The 11,303-nt window shown below is 58.5% G+C and overlaps 1 protein-coding gene across 2 annotated transcripts; it reads right to left on the bottom strand.

Annotated features, from left to right (window-relative positions):
* Positions 1–3,323: 3,323 nt before the first annotated feature.
* On the bottom strand, positions 3,324–10,564 carry RCC1 (regulator of chromosome condensation 1). 2 transcript variants are annotated; one of them, XM_052811482.1, is made up of 10 exons: positions 10,493–10,564; positions 9,010–9,094; positions 8,710–8,897; positions 7,798–7,977; positions 7,616–7,712; positions 6,913–7,035; positions 6,544–6,699; positions 6,057–6,176; positions 5,460–5,612; positions 3,324–4,827 (listed from the first exon to the last, which is right to left on the bottom strand). In XM_052811482.1, the coding sequence occupies exons 2-10, from the start codon at positions 9,080–9,082 to the stop codon at positions 4,652–4,654; spliced, it is 1,266 nt and encodes a 421-aa protein (XP_052667442.1). In that variant the 5' UTR covers positions 9,083–9,094; positions 10,493–10,564; the 3' UTR covers positions 3,324–4,651. The 2 variants fall into 2 exon arrangements, with proteins under 2 accessions (XP_052667442.1, XP_052667441.1); XM_052811481.1 differs by lacking the exon at positions 10,493–10,564 and adding an exon at positions 9,570–9,617.
* Between the last annotated feature and the right edge of the window lie 739 nt (positions 10,565–11,303).

The raw sequence follows: 11,303 nt of genomic DNA, 5'->3' as shown, positions 1-11,303 counted from the left end.
TCGCACGGCAGGGAAATTTGGGGAGGAGGTGGAGGTTGGGCAGGACCAGCATGAGCAGACCCCTCCATGGTGTCCCTGCCCCGGGGTCGGTGTTATCCAGAAGGGACAAACCAGCCCTTGGCCAAGATGCTGGACAGGCGTTTGCTCTCAGAGGTTATCGGGAAGCCGAGCCCGGCCACCGTGAGAGGATCCCAGCTCGCCGACAGCTGAGGTGATATGGGATGACCAAGCAGGAGGCTTTTGGCAACTGAGGAAACAAGGAAAATCCCGCTCGGGGAGGAGGAATCCTCTCCATCTGCCTGGCCTTTTGCCGTGTGCCCGAAGATGCTGCACCCCGATGGGGACACCCCGGTTCAGAGGGACAGGAGCTTCTTGGTGCAACCAGAGCAGCCGGGCCAGGCTCCATGCGGACAAACCTCCCCAGGTACCAGCTTGACCCCTCGCACTGACTTTTCTTGGTTCAGTTTTGCATCATGAAACTCTTCCATGTCCAACAGTGGGACTGAGAAGGAGGGATCGGGAAGAGCTGCCCTGAGCTGATGGTGAGGGAGACGCTGGGAGCGGAGCTGAACCCACCGGGGACACCAGCCCCAGGGACCAGCAGCCGGAGGGGTAACGAGGAGGGGAGAGCCAAACCCCAGCCAGTCCCACGTTTGCACTGGGGAGGTTGCAAAGCAAAAGGTTTGCTGCCGACGGGGCGGTCACCAGGACACGGTGCCTCAGCCAGGCTGCTCAGGTCCCTGCCTGGCTGCTCTGCGTGTCCCCTTCCCCTCCATGCTGCCAGTGACACCTCGGGGGGGCTCCAGCCCTTACCAGGGCAAGTTTTGTCCTTCCTAAAATCATTTTCCACAGGGTTTTGAACAGCACATCACCTCTAGGTCCTTACCTTCTTAGGGAGACATTCACACCACCCAGAAATTGCACCAAAACCCACACCTCAAACTCCCTGGACCCCCAAGCCCAGTTTGACTGGCAATTTAACCCTCCTGTATCTAACCCCAACCCCAACACAGCTGGGGCCGAAGCCACCTCCTTCCACCCAGGCACCAGGAGCCCCACAGAGTGGGAAGCCACTCTTCCAACCCCAGCAGCCTGTACTGGTTTCAGCTGGGATAGAGTTAATTTTCTTCCTAGTAGCTGGTATAGTGCTATGTTTTGGATTTAGTATGAGAAGGATGTTGATAACACGCTGATGTTTTCAGTTGTTGCTAAGTAGTGTTTATACCAAGTCAAGGATTTTTCAGCTTCCCACGCTCAGCCAGTGAGAAGGCTGGAGGAGCACAAGGAGTTGGGAGGGGACACAGCCAGGACAGCTGACCCAAACTGGCCAGAGGGATATTCCATACCATGTGACATCACGTCCAGTATATAAACTGGGGGGAGTTGGCTGGGGGGCACAGATCACTGCTCAGGAACTGACTGGGTCAGCAAGTGGTGAGCAATTGCATTGTGCATCACTTGATCTGTATATTCCAATTATTTTATTATTATTATCATTATTATTTTCTTCCTTTCAGTCCTATTAAACTGCCTTTATCTCAACCCATGAGTTTTACTTCTTTTCCCTGATTCTCTCCCCCATCCCACTGGGTGGGGGGGAGTGAGCAAGCGGCTGCGTGGTGCTCAGTTGCTGGCTGGGGTTAAACCACAACAGAACCACTATGGCTTGTCAGCATCACCCCGATGCCGGAGGAGTCCCATGTCTTCCTTTATTAAGTCTCTCTGCATTTCTTAGCTATAAATAGGTCGGCAAGGTTCGAAGCGAAGGGCGTGAAGATGCATAAAAAGCAGCCGCCGAAGCAGGACTTTGCAGAGCATGGCACGGCCGTCTGTGTCACGGTGGCATCAATGGGCTTGGAAAAAAGGTGGCAAAGCAACTCAGAGTGGGGTCTTTTTTTTCCCTGGAAGGGGAAGTTGTTTTTGGAAACAACACATTAACATTGAGCTTGTCACTGTGAGTCAGGCCCAAGACAACAAGCAATTTCCCCATCAGGTAGCCAGGACCAGCAGGTCACATTTGATGGAGGAGCATCAAAAGGAGGGTGACGGTCCCCAGGGAGCAGCATTAGCCACGAGATTAGTGAACACTCGCCATGGCTCAGCCCACAGTGTCGGCAAATTACGGGCTCCATCTTTGGCAATAAAACACTCCCCATGGGTCCACATCCCAACTTCACGCTTACACAGAGAAAAAAACCAAAACAAAGCCCTTTGCAAGCCCAGCGCTGTAACCACCAAACACAAACCCGGTCTTTAGCGGTGGGAGAGGTGGGTGCCTGCAGCACCCCCAGCCTCATGCTGGACCCTCACCAGCTGCCCGCCGAGGCTGTCCCTGACTATATCAAAGCTCGTAAGACGTGGGAGCAGCGGAGGCAAGAGGCTGCGGGCAGCCCAAGCTGCTCCCAGCACCCACCAACCACCTGCCCAAAGCCCATCCCTGGCCGGAGGCTCATTGAGGAACCTGCTCCGTCCCGAACTAATTAAGAGTAAACAGACACCAGTGGCTCCGGTCACACCAGGATGCAGAAATTTGCTCTGTCAGTGACAATATCTGCGCCGGAGCGCACACACGCGTCCGGCTCAGTTCCGACAGAGCTGCTGCCAGCACCCAACCTGCGGCAGGGATGTGCCAAGACACCTTCCAGCCGTGCCGGTGGGCCCAAAGATGCCGGGGATGGCCCGTCAGACAGGCAGGGTGTTGCGGGGAGGGTGATGGGGACAAACAGGTCCCCACAGGGCCCATCTGCTCTCCCTACCCCACTTCTCCCAGTCCAGCGGTCCAGCAGTGTCCAGCGCCTTCTCCTGCTGCCATCCCGCGGCCGTGTCCCACAACTGCACAAGTACACCCGCGTACGGCACCGGACACGGTTATGGCCAGGCTGGGACCACCGCAGCACCCAAGGGTGGTTCCGCACCCCTACGAAGCAGACGCCCATCTCGACCTGTCCCCGAGCACCACGGTCACAGAGGACTGGCCCCACGCTGTGGCTGCTCCTTGCCCAGGGGTGGCAGGAGGCCAAGGTGTCCTCTGTCCGTCCCCATCTCCCCCCTGAGCACGGGCTGAAGGATGCTGAGCCTCTGCTCAGCCCTGGGCTCCCCTTCCCCAGGGCCACCTCGGTGCAGACGCCAAAGCTGAGGTGGCAACACGGCTCCCGTGGCAGCTCAGGGCCAGGAACGCGGCAGGGTTTATGGAGAGAGGTGGCAGGAGGGGACACGAGAAGCCCTTTCTGGCGTAACCACCCTCAGATGTGATCCCAGAGCAGGCCCGTGCCCACCCAGGGAAGAGGGCTGCCCACCCCTCCAAACCACAAGAAAACCCAGGGTTTATCAAAACTCAGTTTATTCCAAATGTTAAAAGATTACAGGTTTTTTCCTCTCTTCCTCAATTAATCAACCAAAATACTTTACATTTTCTTTTAAAAAAAATTCAACCTATTCTGACCCATTGTACAAGTCGCAGCCCCCCACCCTGCACACACCCCCTGCTTCCCCCTATTGCTATAACTTAACATACAAAATTTAATCTTTGCAGACCCCCTTCTCAGTCCAGGTACCTGGAAGGCAGCATGGAAAAAGATGGGGCAGGCCGGGCGCAGGGAGCGAGACCAGTTAGACCAAGACCAGCGGCAATGGGGAGGGAGTCCCGTTGTTTCAAGCAATTCAATGCATAGCTGGGTTTTGGCTGTCTTCTCAGCAAGGCCCTAACAGCAAATGAAGCTCCTTCCTCAGCAAAGGAAAGAGAAAAAATTAAAATAAAGTCCCCACCCGTGGGATGGATTTTGTTGGGTTTCCAAAGGCAATGGGAAAGAGCAGGAGTGGCTGGGACTGCAAAAAGCAGTGCTGGAGGCGGCTGCTCCAGGCAGGAGAGAGCGGGGGAACCTGCTCCCGGCCTCACTGCCTGGGAGATTTTGGCTCAGATCTGTAAGCGGTGATGGGTGGGAGGCAGGAGTCCCCCTTCTTCAGCAGCCACAGCTCTGCGTGCAGCGTGGGGCAGGCATCGTCCAGCGGCGTTCCCCCTCGCAGGCTTCCAGCCACCCGGCAGGATCTCCCCACCGCAGCCACAAGCGTTGGGTGCGAGAGGAGAGAGCTCCCTGGGAGCGTTTCTGCTGGACCGAGAGATCTCACCTGGAACGAGCCCAGAGGGCTTTGGTGGGCGACAGCAGACAAATCCAAGTCAGAGAGGTAAAAGATGTTTAGGTTAAGGGGATGGAGGAGCACCCAGAGATGGGGAACATGGGGACCTCAGAAAGCCCAATGCCCAAACCCTTTCGTATAGTGAAGCACAAGGCCCTCAGTTTTGCTGGGCCAGGAAATATTAAAAAAAAAAAAGCCAGACAAGAAGTGGAAAACCCATCCAGCCACAGTACTGAGATCAGTTTAGGACCAAGCCAACCCGGGGGAGCTGACAGAGCACCGGGCACTGCAGGAAGACAGACACACGCTTGCAGGGAGAAAACACAAGCATCCCTGAAGACCCCTGCTCCAGCCACGCAGACGCTGCCGGGGGCCCGGCTCCGGGAGCCTCCTGCCCTCCCCACCGCCATCGGCGGGAGACCAGAGCTGGAAACTGGGCACCCAACCCAGACAGAAGGTGGGGGTGTGTGCGCGGGCCCCGTGATCCCGCTGGGCTCGGCTGCGCGGCGTCGCTTCATCAACTCTGTTCCTTGTCCTTGACCAGCAGCACCGTGTGTTGGCCGCCGCTGGACACGGCCAGGACCGTGCGGTTTTCCAGCTGCTTGCCCGTCATCTCCACAGGGCTCCAGACATCATCCTCCTCCCCTGTGCCCAGCTGGTAGTTGGTGCCCATGCCCCAGGCAAATGCTCGTCCTGCAACGGAGGCGATGCAAGTTTGGACTTCAAAGTGGCTGCACGATACGGTGCGAAGGGGACCCAGCAGCCAAACCCAAGAGGACTTCACACCCGGGCAGGGGGATGAGCAACGGGTGCCAGAGACGCAGGCAGCGGGAAGAGGAGCAGTGCTTGGCAACTCAAAGAGGCATTTCATCACACAGCTAAGGCAGTGTTTTATCCCCGGGGAGCAAACCAAATCCATCAGCCCACTACAAACCCTCTTTCCCACCCTTGCCGTGGGCTGCAGATGCCGTGCACAAGCATGCACAGCACCAGAGCACGGAGGTCTCGCAGCAGCAGAGTTCAGGGTGCGGAGAAGGGACCGGCAGGCCAACGACCCCCTCCTGGTCAACACCCTGTTACGAACCTTGCTGCCAAGGGCCCACAAAAATATTTGAGCAGCTGCTGCCCAGCTGCCCCCAAGGCTGGGTGGTCGATCAGCGCCAGGGCCTGGCTCCAGTCCCGACCCAGCCAGCAATGTGTGATGAAGCTGTACGGGGCCAGCCAGATCCAGGGGGGCCAGGCTGGGCAGAGCACCAGGATGGACGGATGAGGGGTGGGGAGAGTAGTTAGGACAACATTCCCAAGCCCACGGCCCCGGCACTCACCGTCACTGCTGACAGCATAGCCAACTGACGCGCCGCATGCGACAGAAGAGATGCTGGGGAGCTCTGGGATGACCGTGGGTGTGCTCTTCTCCTCCGCCCCTGCCCCGAGGCCCAGCCGGCCGTACTCTGCCCTGCCCAGGCTGTAGGCTTTACCTGAGCACAACAGACACACAGGAGAGGTGACTTGAGAGGAACAGAAGCCCGCAGCAGGCCACAGCCAGACCCTCTCCCACCAGTCTGACTCCTGGAAGAGCATCACTCCTCCCTATGACACCCTAGATCCCAACCAGGAGGTGCAGGGTGGGATAGAGACCCTTGAGCTCCCCAAAATCAATAGGGTGGGCAGGTGCCTGGACAGACTATTGAGCCTGTGAGAGCAGAGTTCACAAGTGACTCCAGGTTCCTGTCATCCTCCCTGCCCTTTGCTGCAAATTCACGCCACCCTTGTTGCCTTCCAACACCAAGGACTTGCAAGGGCTCCAGCACATCACCCTCACCGCAACGCAACACCTCCCCAGCTGGGACGAAGGCCATGGGAGTCGCCCCCCCCATCCCACTTTGTGCAACTCCCAGCCCACCAGTCATGCCGGTGCTCACCCTCTGAGTCGACGCACACCGTGTGGTGCTGCCCACCGGAGAACCCGACCCAGGACTTGGTGGAGTTCTTGAAGCATGTCAGGTTCTGCGGGGAGAAGCAGGGCTCGGTGCCCTGGGTCCCTGCGGGGTGGGACGCACAAACCCAGGCAGATCAGATCCACAGGCACAGAAAGCCCAGGCCAGGCACCGGCACTGAGCCATCCACGCTAGGGCTCACGCCACCAGAGACTAACACAGACCCCCAAGCCCCAAAATCAAATTTCTGCTCAAACCCACCAGGTGCAAGGGCCAGGACCTAAACCCAGAGCTATACAGGGTGACCCCCCAGCCCAATTTCCAGCTCCAGTGTGTCTGGTGGGTGCTTGGTGTTCAGGATCCAGGGTGCCCAGCAGCATCCCCCCCAGCAGGCCAGGGCAGCATGGGACCAGGAGGTCCACAGCCAGACCAAAGCAGGGACGAGATCTGGAGGGACGTAAGCGAGGCTCACCCAGCTGGTGGTAGTTGGAGAGGCCAAATCCATAGATGTGTCCCTCCTGCGTGATGGCGAAGGTGAAGTAAGCCCCGCAGAAGGCGTCCTGGAAGCGCATTTTGCCTCTGTTGCCTTTGCCTTTGACAGGGACGCGCTGGGGGACCAGCAGGCGCTCTGGGGGCAGGAGGCAAGGCGTCATACAAGGTCTAGTGATTTACATCCTTTTCACCCCCCCTTAGATCCAGCTCGCTGAATCTAAGCAACCGATTTACACACAAGCCCATGAGCAGCAGGGGAAGAGACTGGGTCTCTTTGCTCCTCTGCAAAGCACAGAGCTGGAGCCGAAGGACACAGCATCGTGCACCTCCGAGCACCAAAGCAACTCACGTAGCCCTTTCCTTCCTCCTCGGTTGGCAAAGAGCGCCGGCACTCTCCCCAGCTGGCCCTGCTCGCCGCAGCCACACGTAAAGAGGTCACCGTCCACCGTCAGCATCACTAAGTGGTCATTCCCTGGGAGGAGACAAGGGAGAGGAGTGAAGCAGGAGTCATGCTCCAGGAACCCAGCAAGACCCAGGGGCTGAGATCCCACGTGTAAACCCCAGCTGTCCCAGCTTTCTAGAATTCAGTGGGGTTTACTGCACTGGATACCTTGACACCAGATTCTGGCACAAATTAAAACCCCAGGATCTCCCTTTTCCTGATCCCAGTTCCCCAACTGAAACTCTAAAGAAGTTTCTCTGGGAAGGTTTAGGGGCACGTGCCCCTTCCCTGCCTCACCTGGGCCCTGGACAAGTTCCCTGGTTGCTCTGCTCGGATTCCCCAAGACTAGAAGAGGGCTCGCGGTTAGGGCACTCTTGTAAGGCATTTTACATCAGATTGGGTCAAATATTAACAATACCATTGGGGCTAGAAGAGACACAAGGTCTGTTCTCTCAAAAGCCAGAGAAGAGCAAGCACACCCTTGTACCTGGCTCGGAGCAGCCAAGAGGGAGGAAAAGGACATGGACTTTCTGGACCTTCACCTTCTCCCAACAGTTGCAACAGCCTCGTGCACCAGCCTGACCCGTGCACACCCCAGGACCTTGCTCACCTGAGACAATTTTAATGACGGGTGCACTGAGCTGGAGCAGCACAGGAAGGGAGCTCGTCTTCATGGGCTCCAGCAAGCCGATCACCCCGTTGTTATCCTGGGTGGAGAGACAGACGCGGGGACATGAGTCACAGAAGCAGCAACCATCAGCAGAGCTTCCAGCGTCCAAGAAATCAACATACCCGGAAAGAACCCCAGACAAAAACCCTGCCGTCCTCCGTCAGTGCGGCTGTGTGACTGTCCCCTGCAGAGACCTGCACCACCTTTTCCTGCAGCTCCACCAGCCCCGGCGTGGTCTCCGACCCTTCTGCTGATGTGTCGCGCCCGAGGGCGCCTTCATCATTGCAGCCAAAGGTGTAGATCTGCAGATAAAGAGTGAAGACGGTCAGGATCACAGAATCATAGAATAGTTTGGGTTGGAAGGGACCTCCAAAGATCATCTAGTCCAACCCCCCTGCAATGAGCAGGGACATCTCCAACTAGATCAGGTTGCTCAGAGCCCCATCCAACCCAACCTTGAAAGTTTCCAGGGATGGAGCATCAACCACCTCTCTGGGAAACCTGTGCCAGTGTTTCACTACCCTCGTCGTAAAAAATTTCTTCCTCATATCTAGTCTAAATCTCCCCTCTTCTAGTTTAAAACCATTACCCTTTGTCCTATTGCTCCAGGCTTCTCTTCTCCAGCCTGAACACCCCCAACCCTCTCAGCCTTTCCTCAAAGGAGAGGTGTTCCAGGCCTCTGATCATTTTTGTGGCTCTCCTTTGGTCCCACTCCAACAGGTCCATGCCTTCCCTGTGCTGAGGACTCCAGAGCTGGACACAGCGCCCCACGTAGGGTCTCAGGATGGGACTCAGAGGGGCAACAGGTCGAGCGTGAAGCCAGGGGACAGAGACCCACCAGGCTGAATTATCCCTTTGACCCTCTAAAATGTAGTGGTCCGTGGCATGGAGACCATGCTCATCCCTGGTACTGGCGTGAGCTACACGTCTTGGCCGAGCAGGGTCCGATCCAGGACACGTCCCAGAGCTTGCGGCGAAACGCAGCTCAGCATCCCCACACCCCCCAGGTGCTGCCCCCTCCATGCTGCACTCACTTTTCCCGTCTGGCTGAGGCACACCGTATGCATCCCTCCGGCTTCCACCTGCACCACCATCTCCGGCAGCGGCACCAGGGCCGGTTTCTTCCTCTCCATCACGTCCTCCCCCAGGCCCAGCTGGCCAACATCCCCCTGCCCCAGCGTCAGCACCAGGCCGGGCTGTGTGCGGTGGGATGAGTGGCAGACTGTGGGGCAGAAGGGAGATAAGTACCATATAGATAACATAGCGGGAACAATGCTTCCATTAAAGGTGGTCCCTGGGAACGGGGAGGGGAAACTCCTGGGGATTTTTCTTACTTTTAATCTTCTTCCTTCCAGGAGACTCGTCTTCTGGCACCGGGCTCTTCTTCGCAGTGCGTTTCCCTGGCATAGTGCCTCGGACCTAAACACCAACGACGCCCTCTTAGGGGGCCACCCACGGGGCTGTCAGTTGTTTGGGGTTCCCCCCCTCCCCACCCCGGATCACCCGAGGGACCAGTGACCGAACTGGGATTGGAGCACCGATCTCCGCTCCCACTTCAGGCTTCCGTGTGTGTCCCCGGCCCGAGCCGTGCCGCCACGCCGCGTGTCCCGACCCCACGACCCGCGTGGGCCGGACTCACCCGCCCCCCGGCCCCGGCCCTTCCCGCCGTTTGAATTCCCCGCGCCGCCCCCCACCCCACGTGGGACCGCGCAGGCCCGCGGCCCGGCCCGGCCTTTTCCTCCCGCCGGTTGCCGCTCGCCGGGACGAGCGGACGCACCGAGGGCTGGCCGGGGCTCGGCGGGACCCCCCCCCCCACCCTTCCCCTCCCACCCCCGCTCCTCTCCCCGTCCCCCTCCTCCCCCTCGCCGCCCCCGGGGCCGCGCCGCGCTCCCACCTCCGCTCCGCCGCCGGTCGGCCCGCTGCCGCGCTCCCTCACCGCGCATGCGCGGGAGGGGGGGGGGGAGGAGAGCGCAGCGCCGGCCGCTCGGCGGGGCACAGCGCCCTCTGCCGGCCGGCGGCTCCGCGACCGGCCCGAGCCCCCCCCGCGGCAGAGCGGGCAGGGCGGGCAGGGCAGGACAAGGCAGGGCAGAGTGGACAGGACAGAGTGGGCAGGGCAGTGCAGGACAGGGCAGGCAGAGCAGGCAGTGCAGGACAGGGCAGGACAAGGCAGGGCAGAGTGGACAGGACAGAGTGGGCAGGGCAGTGCAGGACAGGGCAGGCAGAGCAGGCAGTGCAGGACAGGGCAGGACAAGGCAGGGCAGAGTGGACAGGACAGAGTGGGCAGGGCAGTGCAGGACAGGGCAGGCAGAGCAGGCAGTGCAGGACAGGGCAGTGCAGGACAAGGCAGGGCAGGGCAGAGTGGACAGGGCAGTGCAGGACAGGGCAGTGCAGGACAGGGCAGGCAGGGCAGGCAGGGCAGGACAGGGCAGTGCAGGGCAGTGCAGGACAAGGCAGGCAGGGCAGGCAGGGCGGGCAGTGCGGGCAGGGCAGGGCAGTGCAGGACAAGGCAGGGCGGGCAGGCAGGGCAGTGCAGGACAGGACAGAGTGGGCAGGGCAGTGCAGGACAGGACAGGGCAGTGCAGTGCAGGCAGGGCAAGGCAGGGCAGGGCAGGGCAGGACAAGGCAGGGCAGGGCAGGCAGGGCAGAGTGGACAGGGCAGGCAGGGCAGTGCAGGCAGGACAGGGCAGGCAGAGCAGGCAGGGCGGGCAGGCAGCTGCTATCCTGGAGGCCCCTGACCACCCTGCGCAGGCTTCTGCGGGGACTCCCGGTCAGTGCGTGCCTCGGTTACCGTGTACGTAACTTGTCCTGGCGTCCTACCTCTAAACAGCAGCGATTCCTACAGTCTGAATAGCTACGGGCTCAGCGGTACAGCGATAGATCTGCAGCAAAAAATAAGATATTTAACGCAAGGAGAGACTAATTGGATGATGATAGTGAAGCAACAGTATTAACAAAATCCGGCAGGTCCACGCTCTGAGGTCTGGCAGCCAGGACCACAGCAGAGATGCCATCTAACAGAGGTTGTTCCTGAGCCATTTGATGAAAATATGACCTTATTTAACTTATTTACACCCTATTTGATCTGTTTGGATTGGTTTGTGTAAAAGCAACAAGTTCAGTAACACCCACGCTCCTTGCGATGCTAGGAGGTAGTCTGAAGTCCATCAATTCTGGGTAGTTAAGTGAGAGAGCACAAGTTGATTTCAGACCGTGAGTTTTTCAAAGCACCTACAGTAGCATTTTGAACCATTTCAGATGTAGCAGAGATGTTTGCAGTGGCCTTCTCCAGCTTGGGAATGCCCAACTGTGGAAATAACGATTGCATGAGTTGATGAAAAGTCGTTGACCTTTGTACTGGGGGATTAAAATAATTTTGTTGACAACATAAAAAGGGCTTTAGCAGAGGTTCCTGCCCATGGGGGTGGAGGACTCACTCTGCCACAGAGCCACGGGTCAGAATGGTGGGCCACCACCACATGTGCCTTGAACCATCGCGATGCCAGCAGAAAGAATACCTTCAACTGTTAGGTTTTGAAGAGCAACTGGGTTTTATTAAGCACGTTTGACCCACTCGGACTCTTCGAAGGGGTCAGATGTTGTTTGGACAGCTGGTTCCTCAGCTGCTGTC

This window comes from Harpia harpyja, chromosome 16 (assembly GCF_026419915.1).
Source record: "Harpia harpyja isolate bHarHar1 chromosome 16, bHarHar1 primary haplotype, whole genome shotgun sequence".
In the NCBI taxonomy this organism is placed as follows: Eukaryota; Metazoa; Chordata; class Aves; order Accipitriformes; family Accipitridae; genus Harpia; species Harpia harpyja.
This window is presented reverse-complemented; position numbering and strand designations above follow the sequence as displayed.

Coding starts and splice junctions, on each gene's coding strand:
- RCC1 (XM_052811482.1), bottom strand. CDS start 9,082: ATGCCAGGGAAACGCACTGCGAAGAAGAGCCCGGTGCCAGAAGACGAG. Junction 7,036..7,615: donor CGTCATTAAAATTGTCTCAG/GTGAGCAAGGTC, acceptor GTCTCCTCCCAG/GGAATGACCACTTAGTGATG. Junction 5,613..6,056: donor GGTGTGCGTCGACTCAGAGG/GTGAGCACCGGC, acceptor TGTTGTGCTCAG/GTAAAGCCTACAGCCTGGGC.